General features: G+C 30.9%; 4 protein-coding genes across 5 annotated transcripts; 2 read left to right on the top strand and 2 right to left on the bottom strand.

Moving 5' to 3' along the window:
• Positions 1–1,460: 1,460 nt before the first annotated feature.
• On the bottom strand, positions 1,461–3,115 carry LOC126780644 (cytochrome b-c1 complex subunit 1, mitochondrial-like). Its single transcript, XM_050505265.1, has 2 exons — positions 3,103–3,115; positions 1,461–2,728 (listed from the first exon to the last, which is right to left on the bottom strand). The coding sequence occupies exons 1-2, from the start codon at positions 3,113–3,115 to the stop codon at positions 1,461–1,463; spliced, it is 1,281 nt and encodes a 426-aa protein (XP_050361222.1).
• Positions 3,116–3,715: 600 nt separating this feature from the next.
• LOC126780643 (cytochrome b-c1 complex subunit 1, mitochondrial-like) lies at positions 3,716–5,131 on the top strand. Its single transcript, XM_050505264.1, has one exon. It carries the CDS (start codon positions 3,716–3,718, stop codon positions 5,129–5,131), a length of 1,416 nt encoding a protein of 471 aa, XP_050361221.1.
• A 6,998-nt stretch (positions 5,132–12,129) lies between these two features.
• On the bottom strand, positions 12,130–17,363 carry LOC126780737 (modifier of mdg4-like). Of its 2 annotated transcripts, none has more exons than XM_050505410.1 (9): positions 17,123–17,363; positions 16,864–17,055; positions 15,663–15,836; positions 15,383–15,570; positions 15,136–15,246; positions 14,859–14,929; positions 14,492–14,732; positions 14,176–14,241; positions 12,130–12,498 (listed from the first exon to the last, which is right to left on the bottom strand). In XM_050505410.1, exons 2-9 carry the CDS (start codon positions 17,047–17,049, stop codon positions 12,381–12,383), a joined length of 1,155 nt encoding a protein of 384 aa, XP_050361367.1. In that variant the 5' UTR covers positions 17,050–17,055; positions 17,123–17,363; the 3' UTR covers positions 12,130–12,380. The 2 variants fall into 2 exon arrangements, with proteins under 2 accessions (XP_050361367.1, XP_050361366.1); XM_050505409.1 differs by having other exon boundaries at positions 17,170–17,363.
• A 318-nt stretch (positions 17,364–17,681) lies between these two features.
• Positions 17,682–19,118, top strand: LOC126780745 (UDP-sugar transporter UST74c). The gene has a single exon (XM_050505417.1). It carries the CDS (start codon positions 17,885–17,887, stop codon positions 18,875–18,877), a length of 993 nt encoding a protein of 330 aa, XP_050361374.1. The 5' UTR covers positions 17,682–17,884; the 3' UTR covers positions 18,878–19,118.
• The last annotated feature ends 2,016 nt before the right edge of the window (positions 19,119–21,134 follow it).

Below are 21,134 nucleotides of genomic sequence, written 5' to 3'. Positions count from 1 at the left end.
TTATACATTATATAACTAAACACATATTTTATAACAGACTTCAAAAAGTCTTGTACGAGGATATATCTTATAATAAATAACATGTCTTAAGACTTTGTCAATAGTGTTAATTAGACAATGCAGCATCAGAAAAAAAAACTATGTTCATATCGACTATAAAAAAGAGCAGAGATTGTTCAATTGTTAGAACACGTGAATCTTAATGAATGAATATTGCGAGTACAAACCCGGGTACGCAACACTGGTTTCTTATGTACTTTATTTGTTTCTGATTCATCTCGTGCTTGATATTAACGGAAAACGTAGGAAATATGTATGAGTTTGAATAAAAATTGGCGCAGCTAATACGTTCCAAAACTCGAAAAAAAAAGTTTATTTAAGACTAACTTGAGCTGACAACTATACTATACGTGATTACTCATTGGTCAGGAGGGCCAGTAGTGCTGGCTTTTGGGATAACATGCGGAGGCGTCCTAATTACGGTTTAACTATTAAAGCCGTTGTTCCTGCGGCCGTATCGCAGAGTCGCCTCATCGGAATGAAAAGTGTAAATTTGTGCTTATTGTAAGTTGTAATCTTTTCGTAGTCTGCTAATCCTCGTTGAGAAAGGCCGCCGTGTGCATCAGGAGGAGATTGCATGCATTGAATATAACAAGACACCTGCTGCAATGCAATTCTGTAAGAACTTTGTATCGCTCGTGAAATGTTGAAAATGGATTTACGGTACGGTACTTTGATGCGTGCGATGTGAATCCTGTAAATGTTATGTTATAATTATAATAGCCAATTTCGTTTATCACATTCTGACATTTCATAATTGAGTTCTGTGGTAACTTACGAGTTTGTTTTAACAGAATCGCCTTACACTACTTACAAATTTTTGATTAAAAAATATATCATAAAAATATTCGCATCTATTGCCTCCCTTTTTATTTATTAATCAATGTGCAACTTTAAAATACGACCTGTGTTATTCAATGTTTATGTCAAATACTTGAAATTATTACTAAGATTATTCATATCAAATTCGGTGTTCTGACATTTTTATTTTACGACAAAAAAATCGTATAAAACAAAATAATTATAGCAAATATTATATTTATACCTATTAGATGTTTACATAATATATAGATACGTATACGATGAAACAGATCGCTTACACAATTCACAAATTAATCGACTACCAGACCATATGCTGTTAGTTTAATTCAAGTCACGTCTTTTGCTTTGGAAACGCAGACTCAAGTTGACTCAATCGGATAATTACAGATACAGCACTTATGTAAAGTAGTAAATACAGTGATAATAACATATGACATCAAAGACTTAAACTGGGCAAAATTAAAATTGCTACAACGACAAAAATACAATTAACAAAAAAATTATAAGCTATATTTTATTAATTTAAACTCATTATACATTATTTTTACTGAACATTACAAAAATACATGGAAATTATTTTAAAGTCTTAACCAATACATACCAGATCTAATTCTGTTGTAATGAGGCAGAGTCTCTGTGGGACCAACCGCCGCAACTGCTGGACATTTGTCATATATATACTTAAAACAAACATCTTTAATCGTATCATCTTTTATATCTGAAACTGCAGTATAAAGATCAGATAATGATTTTCGTTGAGATGTATAAAGCACTTGCAAGCCTATGTCGTAGCAAGAATTTATAACACCATCAACTCGTTTAGCCAATTCTAGTTTAGCCGTATTTACCGCTTTTTCGATATCAGTATATTGCGTTGTTATACACATATGCATCCATTGATCTTGTATATTCGATACCATGTCATCTAAGCATTTTGCATTGCCAATAAAATAAACTCCCCACAATCCTACATCTCGATAAGGTATATAAAATGACTTAAAATATTCGCAAAGCCTTGATGTGGATGCAGCGCGTGCTAAGGGTGTGCCATGTCTATTTGTTCCGCCTTGTGTTCTATCCCATGATCCTGACAGACAGCTTGCTACATATAATGGTAAATATTCTGGACTATTATATCCCGGAACTTCAACAGCTAATGCAACATGAGCAAAAGGCATTGAATCATCACGGTAAATAACTTCTGAACCAGTGTAACGCTGAGGGCCCACATTTAATGTTGAACATGTATTAGGCGTTATGTAACCCAAAGTTGAATTTGCTCTGTCGAACATTGACCAATGTGATTCACCCCCTGACGATATGAGCATAATTCGATGAGGTTGGTAATTTTCTTTCATGAAATTGCGCAGAAGACATTTATCAAATTTCGCTATGTTAGTGGTTGGCCCTATTACACTCTGCCCTAAAGGCGTCCCTTGGAATGCCGTTTGATGTAAATAGTCGAACACTAATGATTTTGGATTTTTATCGTAATCAATGGCTTTTGAATATATTCTCTTTTTTTGCAAATGTATGTCCTCATCGTTCCATTCAAGATCAGTAACAATTTTTGACAAAATCTCGACACATTCCGAAACGTGTATATCCGGACATACGGCCGAAAATCTTTGGAATTCTCTTGTGGTCACAGAATTCAATTTTATAGATTTATGATAACAAGTCTCCTGTATGTCATTTTTTGATAGAGCTAAATGTTCAATGAAGTTAGAAATACCATGATTACAACTATTTTCAAAACTTGGACCTGTTTGAACGATGAGTGATATGCACGTTAAAGGAGACTCTTGTTCTTCAGTAGCTACTGTTACTCCGTTTTTCAGTTGCTCTATAACGAATTGTGAACTTGACTGTAGTTTTAAAAAAATTGAAAAATGACGAAAATCTTTATTATTAATTAAAGATTTTAATAAAATCTTAAACATTATCAAGGATTATTATACGTTTTCAAATAGAATACACAACAATTAAAACTTTTGTTCGTGTGGATTTAGTTGTCACGTCGTGATTCTATTCTCTTTGAATTAAGGTTATATAATATAATTTATTAAATTAAATTGAATACATACTCTTTCGAATATTTAAAAAAATAATAAGGTGTATTTTTGAGATATGTTTTATTAGTAATTCTTATCAATTTATAATTTCCCTATATAATTATTTATTGATATTATTCTTGATAAAGTTTTGTTAAACACAAACTCGTGTAAAACATCTAAGCTAATATTATAAATACGAAATTAACTCTGACTGTCTGATACGATTTCACAGCCAAACTACTGAACCGATTTTGATGAAATTTACTTCTTCTACAATACCTAACAACTTCACATGCGGGAGAAGCTGTGAGCGAAAACTAATGTAAAAATGAGTATTTAATATATATAATATATTTAGCTTAACAAACCTAACTTTTCAATAACAAAATGTATTTAAAAAAAAAATCTAAATAATTATGAGGTTTATGGAGGTAACTAATGAATCATAAATTATTAACAAAGGCACAAACTCAATTGTAGGCCTAATTTTCCACGAGGAGAGCCACTAAGCTAATAATTGAGTTATTATTAAATTATAATAATGATAATGATGAATATGTAAAATAGATAAATAGAAATATTAATAATTACTTTCTTTATCCATAGACACATAAAATATTTTGTTTTATAAAGTTGAGAATGTCAATGATTTTTTTGACATACATTGTCTCTTAAAAAACTTAAAAGAGAGTGTAGGAAGGAAGTGAGTATATCAAACCTTTGCTGTGCTTTCGTTTGAAGATTAATAACGTCAACATTACTCTCTGAACATAAATATGATTCGCTGTTACAAAATATTGAAAAGGATTCGAAACCCGTGTATTAAATGTGTCCGTAACAATACACAGGCAGTTACATATTCACGTTTTTTAAATAACTTACCAAAATTAAAGTATTCCGTGCTATCTAATGGTGTAACTGTTGCCACGGAAGAACGACATTGCGACAATGTATGCATGGGACTTTACATAGATGCCGGATCGCGGCATGAAAGTGAAACTCAGAATGGCATTACACATTTTTTTGAACACATTGCATTTAAAGGTACCAAGAAAAGACCGAAAACAGTTTTAGAAAGTGAAATATCAAAGACTGGAGCAAAATTTAAATGTTTTACAACACGAGACACCACAGCTTACTACGTAGAATGCCTTTCTTCGGAAATAAACCTTGTCGCAGATATTTTGTTTGATTGCATCTTCAACAATGCATTTATGGATTCTGAAATTGAAATTCAAAAAAACGTCGTATACAATGAGATGATAGAGTATGACAGATCGTCTGTTAAGGTGTTATATGACTATTTACACTCAACCGCCTTTCAGGGTACCCCATTAGGCCAAACTGTAATGGGTCCTAGTTACAATCTGTATAATATAAAACCGTCGCCTATTTCAGATTACATTAATAAACAATTTATAGCAGAGAGCATTGTATTGGTAGCTGTCGGAGGTGTGAAACATAGTTTAATGATAAGCTTGGGAGAACAGTACTTCCCCAAAACAATGTCTGAATCGATGAAATGTCCAAAGCCTCTCACAATGGGTTCTAGTAGATATACTGGTTCTCAAGTGGTGTATAGAGACGATTCAATGAATATTGCACATGTCGCCATCGCTGTGGAAGGCCCTTCATTTAATGACGATAATAAAATAATAATGGAACTTGCTTCGTCCGTGTTGGGAGGTTGGGATAAATCTCAACCGAGCGGAACAAATCATGGAATGAACATCGCTCATGTTGCTTCAGCTGGCAATCTTTGCGAATCCTATAAAACATTCGGCTATTATTACCAGGACGTTGGACTTTGGGGTGTAGAATACATTTCGTCAAGAGAAGAAGTTGATAATATGCTTTTAACAGTACAGAAGGAATGGATGCAACTATGCTATTTGATAACTGATAGCGAGCTAATAAGAGCTAAAAATGAAATGAAATCTAAAATAATTCGGCAAATTCATACTGCGGTTGGAGCTTGTCACGATATTGGCTATAATATTCTTCGTACTCGTCAACGAAAGGAACTTTGTGAAAGGATTAATATTATTAATAATATAACAGCGAATGATTTAAAAAACGTTTGTAATACATACATTTACGATAGATGCCCAGTTGTCGTCGGTATAGGATCGACTGAAAACTTACTTCCATACTCTCGAATTAGAAGTTACATGTATTGGTTGCGAGTATAAAAATAGTAGGTACTAACACCAAAAAATAATGTTTTATTTTAAACATTCACTGTTGAGTACACGAAATTAGTCTAGGTATTTGTACTTGTTGGTTAAATAAATGTTATTAACGATTCATTAAAATCAGTAAACGATAAAAATGTATTTTTATATAGCGCTAACTGCGCCCCGAGGCCTGCTTTATACAGATGATGGAAATGTAACTTAAAACTAAATAAATCACCCACAGCGCTTCTTGCAGCACCCGTACAGTCTGTAGCTTCACGACACTAGTCCTTTAGTGTTCTAATTACGATATTATATGATAACGTTTGTGGTTACTGCTCCTCGCCGTAGTGCTCTAGTCTACATACATCGTTTCTCAATTAACGGCCTATTTAATATAAACATAATTTTTCTGGTTGTTCTTGAGATTAATGCTTTTAAACAAACCCAGCTTTAACAGATATAAAACAAAATTGCTAATCTTTGATACTTTTGCAAGATAAATTCAATTCTGATAAAAATAAAATATTGCTTGTATAAATTTTATTTTCAATGATTGTTTTTGATCAAAACCAAAATGACGAAATGTACTATTTTTTTTTGGCACTGCTGTAGTCTATGGAGACAAAAACTAGATAATTCATTATATTTACACATAATCTATAACTGACTAAGAATTTTCTAAATCCCCTTATATAAAATATGTTTCATTTAATAGCAATAATTTTAAGCTTAATTCATTTTCTTCTCGCGAAAAACCACTTCCGCCATAAGTCACCCGCACTTCAAACATGCATTTGTTTCTTAAATAAGTCTACTCTGTTGAGACCAGAGGACTACAGAAAAAATTGTGACAACGCTTTGTATTAATTTTCATCATATGGTTCAGAATTTTCCATGTGGTTCAGAATGATCTGTAACATGTGCAAAATTAAAATACTGCCGTCGTTGTAGATAGAAAAACCCTAGTCTAAGAATGATCGCGTACCAAAAAGGGCGTGTAAGGGACGCGCGGATGAAATCTAAAATATTACTGGCTTAGGCGCGCTCTTTATAATACAAATATATTATTTTGAATTAAGAATTAATAAAATGAAGACTTATTCCTGTTTATAATATTATTATTGTATTCAATTAAAATGTTACCGCAACCGTTGCTGTTAATTTCTTTTAATAAAAAATGTTATTTGTAAATAATATAAACTGACTCAACTGCCGATACTATAAGAGTATAGTATATGATCTGTGCTATAAGCAACGCTACCTTCGACAGAAATATTTTTTAAGTGACATCTATCAGTGATTCTAAGCAAATGTATATAGATGCTTTTGATGCGTTTGTGCAGCTTACACATCGGAAAATAAAGTTCTTGTCATCTGCACTAGTTCGAACAGAATCTGTTAGATGGAGCTGTAAAGAAATTATTATAGTTTTTGCGTCATACAATGCTGATACTGGTACAACCAGTATGAAACACCAATAAAACATTTTGTAAATATTATATCTTAATATTTTAAGCATCGAATACTTTTCCATGTAATTGAAATATATTATTGTTTTTCTAAATTACGTTTTATAAAAAAAAATTGCGTGCAAGCATTTCAGTGTAGTATAAATAGTGCCCGTGTTGAATATATCACATTTAATGACTGGTATTAAAAACAACCATTTTATTATCTAAGGAAAACATTACAACATTACTAGGGTGTACTTGTATTCCGGTTTGATGGATGATCGAGTCAGTGTAACTACATAAGCACACAAGAGACATATAATTTTATTTTCTAAGGTTAGTGGCGAATTGACGTATGCCAAACATGTATTGTTAATATTATTACTTTTAATTAATCGATATGTTAAATTAAGATTAAAATATGTGTTAAGTTAAAATTTAAAATAAAATAACACTTTTAGAAAATTATAATTTATTACTTCGAATAGATCTAAGTAAAAAAATAATGAGTATAAACGAGTATAAAAGTTTCGACAAAACCAAGATATACAGACACATCGAAACGTTGGAATGTTTAGAGGTGAGAGCCGAACTGTACACAAATGATACATACTGATATTGTTAAGTCTTCTTTTCTCGATGGGTTCTATTGTTTTATAATAAATCGCAGAGGTCATCATTATTTAATCTCTATATACAAAAAAATACTTGAAATCGTTGACAATGTATTTTCGTTATTATTAACTTTACTCGTTATTATTAACTTCGACATTAGTAACAACTTTCACAATATATTAATGTATACGAAAAATGACCTTCATTCTACAGTGATCTTAATAATCGACAAATATTGAGTAAAATTTACACACAATTTAATTTTTACTTGAATTAGCAGACTAAATAATACCAGTTTTACAGATCGACAAACATCACAGAAATGTATACAATAATCTTATAATAATAAAAAATATATACGATCACAACAGTAGAGAGCATCGCATTTGTTCGTAAAAAAAATTCGAATTGATCGTGTCTTATAGATTACATGATCGCTTATGTTAAATAAAATATATCATTGAGCTTATTGCTTATAAAAACGTAAATTTTTGTTACTAGTATAAAGAATGTATGAAATGCTTGTTAATACAACTTAAAAATGAAATGTGAATAAATGCAGCTTTTTTTGAGGCCAGAGTAAAAAAATAGATACAAATATTGATAAAAATTAAGCGTACCTTCATCGGGCCGCATTTTATTTATCGCGATTCGATCTTTCAGCTTTCAGCTTTAAATGATGTTGAAGTTTTATACTCCCTGATGGTATTTCGCTTTGAGTATCTTAAATGTTTACAAATACCACAACCTACAAAATTTACCATTTCATTACAATCACAATTCATTAAATGACATTGTTAAACTACGTCGATCTTTATATTACTTATGCAGACTTCTATATTCCGGCCTATGGCCTCGTACGTTTTAGGTTTCACTTCCTAAAACCAAAGCACTTTAGTGTCAGAGGTATATGAATATATTATTATATTCACATATTCAGCTATCAATAGAGACGAAAGAGACGCGCGCTCTGACATTTATTTCGCTGAACAGGACAATTTATAAACCGCACCGAATAAACGTTTTCATCGTATCCTATAAAATTTTATAAAACCTCAAAAACTTATTACATTCTTTCATTAATATACGCCAACGTTATCACATTCGAAACAGCAGTAGCCTTTAGCATTACGAGATTCCATCTCTTAAAGGGACGAAATATATCACTGCACCTCGATAAAGCCCAGATCTGATAAAAATACTGGCAAATTACAAAGTTTATTCGTAAATCAGAAAAAAAAGATGCAATACTCCATTTCAAAATACAATTACAAAACATTACATTATATCAAGTCATTATTTCGAGTTAGTAAATATCACTCGCTATTCTTACAGAGTCGGGGAGGAGCTATTGACATGTCTGAACTTTAATGAGATTTGAGTTACGTATGGTTTAATACAGTACAAGAACAAAAACAAACGCAAATTTTAAGTACTGCTGAACTAATTTATACTTATTTGGATCTAAATCTTATATCTAAATAAAAATTAAAACCTAATGGAATATTGCAACTTGTTCACAATTTTAATTAAGCTCTTTAAATTTTAATGGATTTGATGGATAAGATTCATGAAAATTCGCCTGGTTTCTTTTGTTGTGCCTTTTCAAAATTAGATTCCAAAATGGCATTATTCAATTATAATACTAGAAAAATGTTCCGATAAGTATTATAATTTCGATAGAAGCTCCTTTTTAATTATTACCCTGGTATTGATGAAGTTTAAAGGGAGAACAATATGGTTTCATGAAGTCTTAATACTATTTGACAATGTTAGAAATACAAGATAAATATAGAACTACACACTTATTACGAATCATATGGCGAGAGACGACAAATTTACGGATATATAGAATACGAATTAAACATATATCACGAAGCCCGTTCGTAACTGGTTATCTGATGACATTACAATTTTGTTGAACTATCATCGGCCTTTGTACCGGTGAAATACAAACGCTGAACTTGAAATATATTATTGAATATTTCATATTCAAACGTCGATAATTACGAATATACGTCATCACTTATATACTAATACATAATAGCTATATTGTCATGGAAATATTACTTTAAATAGACATAAATATTTTGAGCACTTATCTTTAAAACTTTATCTTTACCAATTAAAAAACAAATATGAAAAGTAAAAGTTAAAATTAAAATAAATGAGAACCTATTTTTGTAATAAAAGAAAAACTGTGAGTGTCATTCATCGAGTGCAATTCAACTTTTGTAACTTAATTTGAGCGATGTCATGACTAGTAAGTGTGAAAAACGAGTCACCTACAAAATGATATTCGATTTCCGAAACTATTTTTCAATATAGACGTTTATATGACAAATATAAATATGCGACACGTTGTATATAACTGATACTAAAAAATTACTTGGCCGTACATATTGTTGAGTATTCATATAACGATAAAAAAAAAAAACCTAAAATTAACTAAACAAAAGACGCGATTGGCTCCAAAATAAGCCGCGAAGACTTAGTACGGAGGGTTTGATAGCTGCACCCTTGGTCACGTAACATAAGAGCATTGGTATATAAAAAATTTGGTAAAAAATATTCCTATATACTCTAAATTAATACAGCTACCAAAGCATGGAATGTTTCTTATTCAATGGTCAATAATCAAAAATAATCTCCTTCGATAAAAAAATATTGAATTAAAGTGACTTACTCTAGGAGTACTTATATAAATATCCATAATAATATGTTATAAAATACTAACACCTCGTCAGGTTGATTATACAGGCTTAACGACTAATGGAATGTTAAGATAGAAATCCTACGATGGAAAAGAAATGTTAGTTTTATAACCCCTTAATATTAATGGTTAGAAATACCCAAACCACGATAATATAATTTCAATTTTTTTTTTGTTTAAAAATTAAATTTATGATGCTAGATCTATACATGCATAAATTTTAATTTATACATACTCTACAAATATTAACCGCTACAATACAAATGCGGTAGAACAGATACTTTTCTTTAATTGTACAAATAAATCCCTATTCTAATAAAGAGGTACTACACACACAGTCACAAAATTTCAAATTGAGCTCTCCGTAAGTGTGGTTCATAAAACAATATCATAGGCTTACTATGAAAGGCGGCATTTTATAAGATATGAAAATATTGAGCTTTGTAATTGAAGTTTTATCATAATTGGAACCGAGTGTACAGAAGGGACGGCATAACGAAAGTTCTCATTTAAAAGTAAAACTACTCAACCTAAACCCACACACGACTCATTACGACGAGTTTCTGTCAACTAATCGAATATTCGAATCGAAAATATCGATTAATCGCAGAGACCTAATGACTACAATAAGTTCCGATTCCCGATTTTTTTTTAAAACGTTGGGACGAATCGCTAATATTAAAGCTTAATTGAACGCTGGTAAACAAACGCATGGATATTTCTCTGAATTTTAAAACATCTATAGAAAAATCTTATCTTTTTACAACAGCGGGAGCACACGTAAGTCGCACGCTGAATCGGAATTTTATATAATCATAATTGTAGTATTTTCTTTAAAATCTCGTCACATCTGTATAACACCAGACAATGGTGAACAAATTACAAAACTAAACAGTCATTTCAAACATGAGGTACATACAAAAATCCACTTAAATATACCTAGAACCCTTGTATTATAAAATAAAATAAAATAAAAAGAATTATACATCTTTGTCAGCCTAAAATAATTATGATCCATTTAGAAAAAGAAACGTTTTCTTCTCTCGATAATATATGACCCTAAAATAAAATCTTACAATTACTAAGTAAAGCATATATTTTATAAATGAATAATATACACAATAAGGTATTTTGTACTGTAAGGTTATTTTAAAATCTTGCTCTCGTGAATCGTGACAAGTGTTTTACAAACAAAAAAAAATTATATAAAAATATTTTTGTACATTTCAAATGGAATGGCAACATTATTTATATAGCTAGTCCTGACCGAACAAGCTGCCTATTTAAACCAAACTTGTACTTGCAGTCCACAATGTATCACAACACAGATTAAAAAAAAACTAAATTACTTTTCCGTGACTAAAAAAAAATTGGTTAAATGAACCATGAAATAAAAAATTATAACCCCAAGCTAAGTACGCTATAAGCGTTCAAAAAGAAGTATTATTTGAATCAATCAAATAAAAAAAAAAAAAAAAAAAAAAAAAAAAAAAAAAAAAAATATATATATATATATATATATATATATCTAAAAAAAAAAAACAAATTCATATAGTTTCAGATCACGGATGTGTCGAGATTCTAGCTAAACTATTTTTTATAGCTGATTGAGACAACTATATCGATCGAGGCGGCAAATAAACCGTAACTTATAAACTATTACACTTTACAGGATGTGTATATATTCATGTATATATATATATATATATATATATATACATATATATAGATATATTATAACATATATTCAATCAATGGTACACTTATCGAAAAACGTTGTACCATGAGCGTCTTACGACGAGCTAATAACTAAATACGTCACGAAACACACCCTGTAAATATATCATTACAATATAACCGTTGCAAGGTTCGCTATGTGCAATTTTATGTTTCAGTCTTTGGAACTTATGTGGTGGAATGTAGAAAATATACAATATTCAGCTCAACAGTACACACTGGTACGAAGCTTGAATACATAAAACTAAATATACATAAAACTTACGCTAAACGATTAATATTATGTTATAAGATTATGCATATTGTTATATATGTAGCTACTCGTAGCTAAGTTATATTTAAAAAAAAAAGTCATGTTAAAAATGTCGACAAATTGGCATATCGATGTAATAAAAAACGACATGACGTTACGATCATTTGATTCAACTTATCAAATCATTTGACACGTTACGATATTTAAAAAAAAACACATGCATAAAAAATTTATAACGATATGAAAGATAAAAAAAATATATAAATCGATTAATCGAAATATTTAAATCAACGTGATATGAAGTTGTATTTTACAACTTTATCGATTCATAAAAATCTATATTCTAAAAAAAAAGTGAATTTATTTCTTGGATTTGGAATTGCCAACATATCCGAAAATGAGCGATGAATTCCAGCTGTATTGTTGAGTAAATATGTTGGCTAAGGTTTGAGGGTCTACGAAATCGTAATCGATCGTAGAGTTGGTTGCTAATCATACTGTCTCGTGGTTGGCCTCCGTCTTCGGCAGGATAGCTTCGGGAGCGAACTTCACGTCCTGCTGAGCCGGCTGCAAGTTGTTCACCTCCCCGGTCGGCGCTGAAGCCGGAAAACTATAATACAAACAATAAAAATGTAGACTCGTATATACGCGACATTATAAATAAACAATCGAGATATAAAGTAAAGTCGATAAATATTCATTTCTTTAATATAAAAAATACCTAACAACTCAATGTTTATAAGCATCTTCGCTATATGAAATGTATTTCAAAAATCTTACGCGCATAAAATTTTCGCATCAAGATCGTCATAAAGCATTATCCCCATTTTCAAATCAAAAACAATTGACTATACGTTTGATCTTGCCAAAGGAAACTTCCCGCTTCACAACACACACACACAGAACAGAGGACAAATCAGTTATACTAAGAATAATATTATAAGAATTGTAACTTCACTGCGCGAGGGTCAGTGCCGAGATGAACTGATCGGCGCATTTCATCCACGTGGATCAATAATTGCATCTGAAACATGATAGCTAAGATGCGTCGCGCCAGAGAAAGGTAACATAAACAATCGAAACCGAAATTCAACCTTACAATGCGGCTTTAAGGTTCAAAGTCTTACACCCCCCCATATTTAGGGTCCAGACGAACCAACCCCCAGCAACGCGTCAGACTGGCTGGACAGTTTTGGAATCGGCGCAATAACCCTTGCGCGGATCAATAAATGCATTATATAAATTTAGATGGTTATGTACGACGAAGTCTAGACTGTGGGGACGTTTGTATACAAGATAGAAACATGCGACGAACGCGTATCGCTCATATACTAATAAACAACTAAGCTAAATATCGAACAGCCAAGAGCATGAAATAAAAATAAAAATACAACAAGATCGATTACATACATACAAAATGAACAGAACCGAAAATAAAAATTACATGAACGAAAAAAAATCAACATCGCTGTCAAGCTTCAAAATACGATCAACGAGTTCACGACATACCGATAGTTCGTCTTAACAGCGCGCTTTTTTACAGCACGCGGTTTTGGTGCAAGGAACTTTGGCACGGGGATCCTAATCGGAAGTACTTTCGGTACAAACTCGCCCGTGCCCTCCTGCCTACTCTTAAAGGCACTACGAGCCTTAATTCTAGAAATAATTCAAATCATATAAGAAACTCGCAATGACATATCATTTAAAACGAACGATGACGACGAAAGAATTATGAAAAAGAATATTAAAAAAAAATGATCTAGGGATATTTAAAATGATTTGAATTGAATTCATTTGTCGTCAGATATACGTCCGTTAACTCCAAGGAATTGTGCAGCAGCCATAAATCAGAGGCAAAATTTGCGGAGCACAGGCCGTATCTATTTTTAATGCTTATAATGTAATTATTAGCCTATTTGATATCGGCATATTTCTGTGCACAATCAAAACTGTGCCTGATAGCATAGTAATATAATGTATTCGCAATGTGGCTCAAGGAGGACAGTTGATTGATGGTTTAGCGCAGCGCAAAAAAATTATCCTATTATGATATCAAATATTTTTACATCTCCATTCATATTTTATAGAAATCGCTATGGAACATATTTTAATTACATAACTAGCTTATTTGGTCAGTCATTGGATTATGTGACCTGTGTTTTTTAAAAGTTTTAACATCAAACCGATAAAAAAATATCAAATTCAACATTCGCAGTGCACTTTTTTCACAACAAAATAAGAATCAATCCATAATATTTAATTAAATATTTTTTAATTATGTACTTACTTTTCTGCTTCTCTGAACTCTGCTTTTGCTTCTGTACGCCATTTGTTCTCGACCATATTTTGAACACTAAAAAAATAAATATCATTATATAATATAACTATATTTGACCTATTTTAATGGAAATATTAATTTGTATAAAACTATGGTATATACAATTTGTTACCCATACATTATACCTTTGCATTACATCGTCAAACATTTAGCTTAATTTGACTAATAATAATTATAAACATCCATAAATAAATAAAAAATTAAAACAAAATAACGAAATGAATTAATAAAAGGTGCATAATATAGAAGTCTACTATATACTTACACGTGTCGCATTTGATCTCCTTGAGCACTCAGTTGGGCCAGATAAGCTGCTTGTTTACGGTGATGGTACATGTGAACTCGGAGACAGGAAGGATTCCTCATACGCTTCTGACATATATCGCATTGTAATGTTCCTTCTCTTGTGTCGTGTTTGTCTCGTATATGTACTTTTAGGTTGTATCGATTCGCGAAAAATCGGTGACAAGATGGACATTTAACCCCGCCAGTTTTGCAGTTCCATCCTTTGTATACAAAATCATTTTTAACTTTATATTTTAAATAATAATTATAAATAATCAAAATTTATAAAAATCATAAATAATAATCTCTTTCGCGAATCGTACGTGACAGAAGTGATGATAACTTACCGGCCTCTTTTCCTGAATCTGGCAGCACCAAGTTGTGGAAAATGTCATTGTCAAAGTCGATCATGGGTTCACTGTAAAGTTGCATGAAGAGGCAAATACAAAAAAAAAAAGAAAGCAAAAACTTCTTAAAAAAGAACTTAGTAAAATAAAATTAAACAAAGAAAATAAAACGAAAAAAAATATAATTTCTATAAAACTTATGAGTAAAGAACTGTTGGGTGACTGGCTGTTGATTTAGACGTTGCTATAGGAGAGTGTTTACTATATTTCAACTTACCCATCTGAAGCATATTCAGTATTTTCAGCATGAGCCGGGATGTCATTTACTGGCCGAGGTTTCTTCTTATTGATGTTAAAGCTGTTCTTGTTTGTTGTATTTTTTAATAGTCTGTTGATGTAAAATATAAATAAGTAAAGGGGATTTTCTTTATATCATTTACAAAAATTTTACAATATTAAAGTTATAAAAGTAGTGAGGCAATTTTACAAATTTCAAAATTTAAACTCAATAACTTGAAATGTACCGCTTCAATGGACTTCGTGCTGCCTCCTCCTTTGGTACTACAGGCCCAACTGTCTCCAAAGCAGCTTCAGCAGTAATCTCTTCTCCTGGTGGAACCCATTCTGGCAGACTGTCGCTTACAGGTTCAGGTACTGATGGTTGTGTATTAGATGAATCTTCTTCTGCTACTGGTGGAGGTGACTCACTTTTCTATTGACACAAATTTATAGTGTAATGTATATTATATACTTACATACATTATTTATATTGCTGCAATAAAACTGCTTAGTATGACCACTAACCTCCCTACCACCAGTCAGCCCTTTAACTTGCAACAGCTCAGCAGTGTGTAAGAAGCCAGATAACTCTTGCTGCCGTACATGTACTTCGCCACGATACATGAATTGCAGAAGCTGCCTTAGTTCATGATGAGCTACATCTTTAAGGATCACTATAGGGTGTTCGCAAGGATTCATCTACAAAAGTAATAAACTAATGTAAATAGTATCACACAAACTGTACAAAACTATTAATCATAATTACTGTCCAAAAGCATTATCTTAATTAAATAATATCTAAACGACCCAACTTTCTTTCTCTTTTCAATTATGTTTTCTCTCAACTATGTGTCTATCAAAATAATTTTCATTCATCTGCAACAAACTCATTGTTTAAATAGTGGTATCGCTGGACAATTGACAATTCAAAGTACTTGTAGGTCTATTTGAATAAAAATATTTGATTTGAATAACTTTGGACAGTTAATTGATAATTCTTTATTAATATATATATATGTATATATATAATAAGTACTTATATAATAAAATTGTAATAATCAATCATTTTTAATTGAAACATAATTTACATAGGAGATATTACAGCCTTAGCAAAAAAGAAACTATACACAAAGAGCTATGTACAAATTCCAAACTACCATCAAAAGAACAGTTTTAATTTAAATTTAGTTATAGCTCTAGAGTTAAGCGTTCTAGAGTACTTTTACCTCTGTAACTTAACACAATATTAAACAATAGTATTTGTTAGTTAAATGAATCAAAAACTTTGATATTTATAATGTAAATTAAAAATATATTTAGGCAAAAACCTTTTTAAATAATCTTAAACCTATTTTTTAACAACTATCATGCAATTTTTAAGCATATTTCATTTGGTAAATTTATCATTGAATGCGATTTCTAAATTTATTATCAAGAAACAATATAATGTAATGTTTATTATATGTTTATCATCATTAACTGTATAAATTAACAATGTCATTTAACTTATACAAGTTATTTATACAAATAATTTATAAAAGAAAGCAGTATTATTAACATAAATAACATTTTCTACTGTTGTACATAATACACTTAGTTATGATCACAAAACTAGTATTGATTTATATGGAAAATGTCTGCCTTTTGTAATATACATATATGTATATCTATGCAGATATTAAGGAAAATATTTCTTCTGACAAAGGCAATTTATAATGAGTCATACCTTAAACAGCTCCTTGAAGTATGGACTACAAACAGAGAGAATTAGTTTATGAGCATGCACGTATTGACCACCAGCCGCTAATGTGACGTCTACAAGATCTTCTCCTTCCAGTAATGCTTGAAATGACTGTGACAAATTTGAGTGGAAATCGTTCCAACGTAGTGAAAACTGCTCAGGCATCGCCATCGCCGCCTGAAAAACGTCACCCTCAAATCAGGACTGACGACGCCCGTCCGCGACTAACAGTAACAGTACACACCACTTTCAGTCGCACTACGCGTCTGCACAATGAAACTGGGTACTTACTGAAAATCAATCACAAATATAACTGCCTACGTATGCATCTAACTAAACACAGGTACATTCAGTCTGGCAAAAATGCATGTTAACTAGTATATATCAGGTATTATATTTCTATCGTAGGTAATAAATATGTACTTCTAACTGGCATGGCAATCAATACTCGGAAAAGTTCCGTACCAAAATGTCGCGTCTCGCTTGCTCTAACACAACTCAACATACTCCCTAACACAATGAAAACTTTCAGACTAGCAAATGCCTTTGTTGAAGTGAAATGTTTTATTTTTATAAAATTATAATACAGAATATTGTTTTTTTTTTAAATTATTTTAAAACGAAATTTTTATTTTACTAAAATTTTTATTTAAATTATAGTGTATAGAAATATCATAGACAAATAAATAATAGACATAGCTCAATTTTTTTAAGTGCATATTTTTCTGTCAAATAGCAACACTTCTTCAAATGTCTGATTACCGTTGTCATCTGTCAATATGTGATAAAGTGATGAATGCTGTCGTGTATGCCGATTAATCAAGGTTTTTTTTTCTATTATTTGTGTTTAATGACGAGAGCGGTTAATTGACCATGAAAGCGAATCGTTCGTGATTATAACAACTCCTCTTTATCAAATCGCATCAAGCTGTAAGTTATTATCTTAACTGACCATGATATTTAAACACAAGTAGTATATTGATGAAGTAAATTTGCAAGACACGCAATGTCGGGACATAATTCACAAGAAGACGCAGAAGCTGACAGGATTCTAATGGTGAAAAAAATTCTAAGTGCTGCTTTTTATGCGCTGGCATCGTTTATGATAACGGTAGTAAATAAAACAGTATTGACGTCGTACGCATTCCCTTCCTACCAAGTATTAGGCTTAGGACAAATGTTAGCAACGATTTTGGTACTTTGGTGCAGTCGATCCATGAAAATGGTTCAATTTCCATCATTAGATAGTAGTGTCGCTCGCCGGATTTGGCCACTACCACTGATCTACATGGGTAACATGGCCACAGGACTAGGAGGCACAAAAGAACTTAGCCTACCTATGTTTACAGCTCTAAGAAGATTCAGCATACTTATGACAATGATTCTTGAAAGATTTGTACTTGGAATTAAAGCATCTTGGCCCGTACAGGCTAGTGTATTTGCAATGGTTGGAGGTGCACTACTAGCTGCTGCTGATGATGTAACATTCTCCTGGACAGGTTACACCCTCGTACTATTAAATGATGGATTTACAGCTGCTAATGGTGTTTATATGAAAAAGAAATTAGATTCAAAGGAACTTGGCAAGTATGGACTCATGTATTATAATGCTCTGTTCATGATAGTGCCAGCCACAGCAATTGCTTGGTGTACTGGTGATTTGGAAAGTTCTGCAGCTTATCCTCATTGGTCAGATATGCTGTTTTTAGCTCAATTCTTAATGTCATGTGTTATGGGGTTTGTTTTGTCCTACAGTGTTATGATGTGTACACAATACAATAGTGCCTTAACAACAACTATTATTGGTTGTTTGAAAAATATATTAGTTACATATTTAGGAATGATAATAGGTGGAGATTATGTATACTCATGGCTCAACTTTGTTGGATTAAATATAAGTGTATTGGCCAGTTTAGGTTATACATATGTTACATTTAAGCGCAAGCCAGCATCATATATGCTTCTAAACGATGCTAATAGCAAAGTCGATACTGTATAGCGATGTGTTAAAAGACGATCAACCCAATATCCTACCTGTATTGTGTAGTGTTAGGGGTTGCTGCCAAAGATGATTCATATTGCCTGGTATAAACATGATACTTAAACTAATGAATGAGCTCAATACAAATAATGAGCATATTTTATAAATAGCTTGCATAGTTTTAATTAGGATTTTATGAATAAATAAAGTTGTAAAACCTACACATTAAAATAATGTTAGTTGTCTTAGATGTGAATATATGTACACATAATATTGAATATAACATAATAAAATTATGTTTACAACACAGTGATATTGAATTGCTATTATGTGTTTCTTAAAAATTAACATCATATATATATATATATATATATATATATATATATATATATAATTTTTTATGATAAGGAAATCATAGATAATAAAATTGAGCAATAATATTTTGTTCTACATCTTTTGTACTGTTTTTAAGGAAGTATGTAATATCATTATAGGATAATATGAAAACTTTGTACAGAACTTGCAATAGTTCAGTATTCTTTAAAACATGAAAAATAAGAAAACATAAATTAATGAAAAGGATTTTAATTGCAATAAAAAATTATTAAATTATTTTCTACTGCAACAAGTATAGATACATTTTTATAGACCTGTTAAAAATTGAACAATATATGTTCAACAATTACTTAATTTAATTGTTAACATAATATTTTCATAAAAGGAATAAATATACAGTTTTTGTACCTTATAAACTATATAATAAGCAATTTTAATTGTGAATATTGATCAACAAATTTTAATGTAATAAAAATGCTTAATTTAATTAAAATCATATCAATTTGAATAAACAATTAATTAATAATTGAAGAGACTTATCATATTTTTTAGCAATATTGGTGCAAATCTTGAAATGGAACAAATTGGAAATTAAAGCCTATTTTAGAACAGATAAAACTCATACTGCCTAAATGTATAAATGAAGTATAATAGGTTGTACACCACATTGCATGTGGCTACAATTACACTAATAATGGACGTAAGTGTGAATAGTTAATGGCCTTACTTATGCACATTAGTTAAACCATGATGTGTTTTCTTCTTTTAAATTTCAAGTTAATAATGACTGAAAGAGCAAAATCCGTGTTTAACTAAGTTGCCACTAAGCAACATTTATAAGTAAGGCCATTTTTGTAGTAAAAATCCAGTGTTTTAAAAAGATTTAATGTGTTTAATATTTCTATTTTATTTTTAATTGTATTAAATAAAAATGGACCTATTGGAAACATTAAACTTGATATTTAAGGTACATGTGATGTGTCTAATCAATAAGTTATGTGTCTATTACTTACAGATTAGTAATTAGTATTACATTACAGAAAATATAATTAATAACGGTCTCATTATGGTAGTCAAGAAGTAGGTAAGGTGAAATTTTTAAAGCAGTATTTATATTACATTAACAACAAGATAGAATTAATGAAACCGTTATTATATTTTTCATATAATTCAATAATATATATTTTAAAGGCTGGTAATGCACCTGCTAACCCTCTGGTGTTGCAGATGTTCATAGGAAGTGGTAATCACTTTCCATCAATCGAGCCTTCTGCTCGTTTGCCCCCTCTTACATAAAAAAATATATATAGTTATTTTTTTTTCTACTCGTTTTTAAATTTTCCAAAAGGATAAACAACATTATATAAAATGATTGGGGCTAATTACATGATTTTATAATTTTTTTTAATAATATTTTTTGTAATTACACAATTCAGAAAAATTACACTCACACAATCATAAAGACTGAATTGTTAGTGTTCTCCAACTATGTCATAATCGAAAATATTTGTAATAATTATTGAAATCAAACGCATAATATTTTTGATCGTTTTTTGTACCATCCATCTATCTGCCTTTAAATGTCCACCGCTGGGCGCTATTAAACGCAACTCCGACAAATTAGATGCGGTTCGACATTTTGTAATACACTCGGCCTGACAAGATGGAAGTATTTTCTTATCTTTAGTTACCTGCCTGGTGCCTGGTGTAACCTAACCTGGTGTACCTGCCTGGTGTGTCTTGAAATTGGTTTTATCATATCGTTTTAATGGACTACTTCATTTGCTAATCTTTTTACACACAAAAAAAGGATAGCAATATTTTCATTCCTGTCTAATTAGTTTATAGTTTTGGCACCTATACCAATGCACACTCAATATTTTACTGATGTAATATAAGTATATAATTATGATGAGTTTTTAGTCAGACTAGTAAATCT

This window comes from Nymphalis io, chromosome Z (genome assembly GCF_905147045.1).
Source record: "Nymphalis io chromosome Z, ilAglIoxx1.1, whole genome shotgun sequence".
Taxonomy (NCBI): Eukaryota; Metazoa; Arthropoda; class Insecta; order Lepidoptera; family Nymphalidae; genus Nymphalis; species Nymphalis io.
This window is presented reverse-complemented; position numbering and strand designations above follow the sequence as displayed.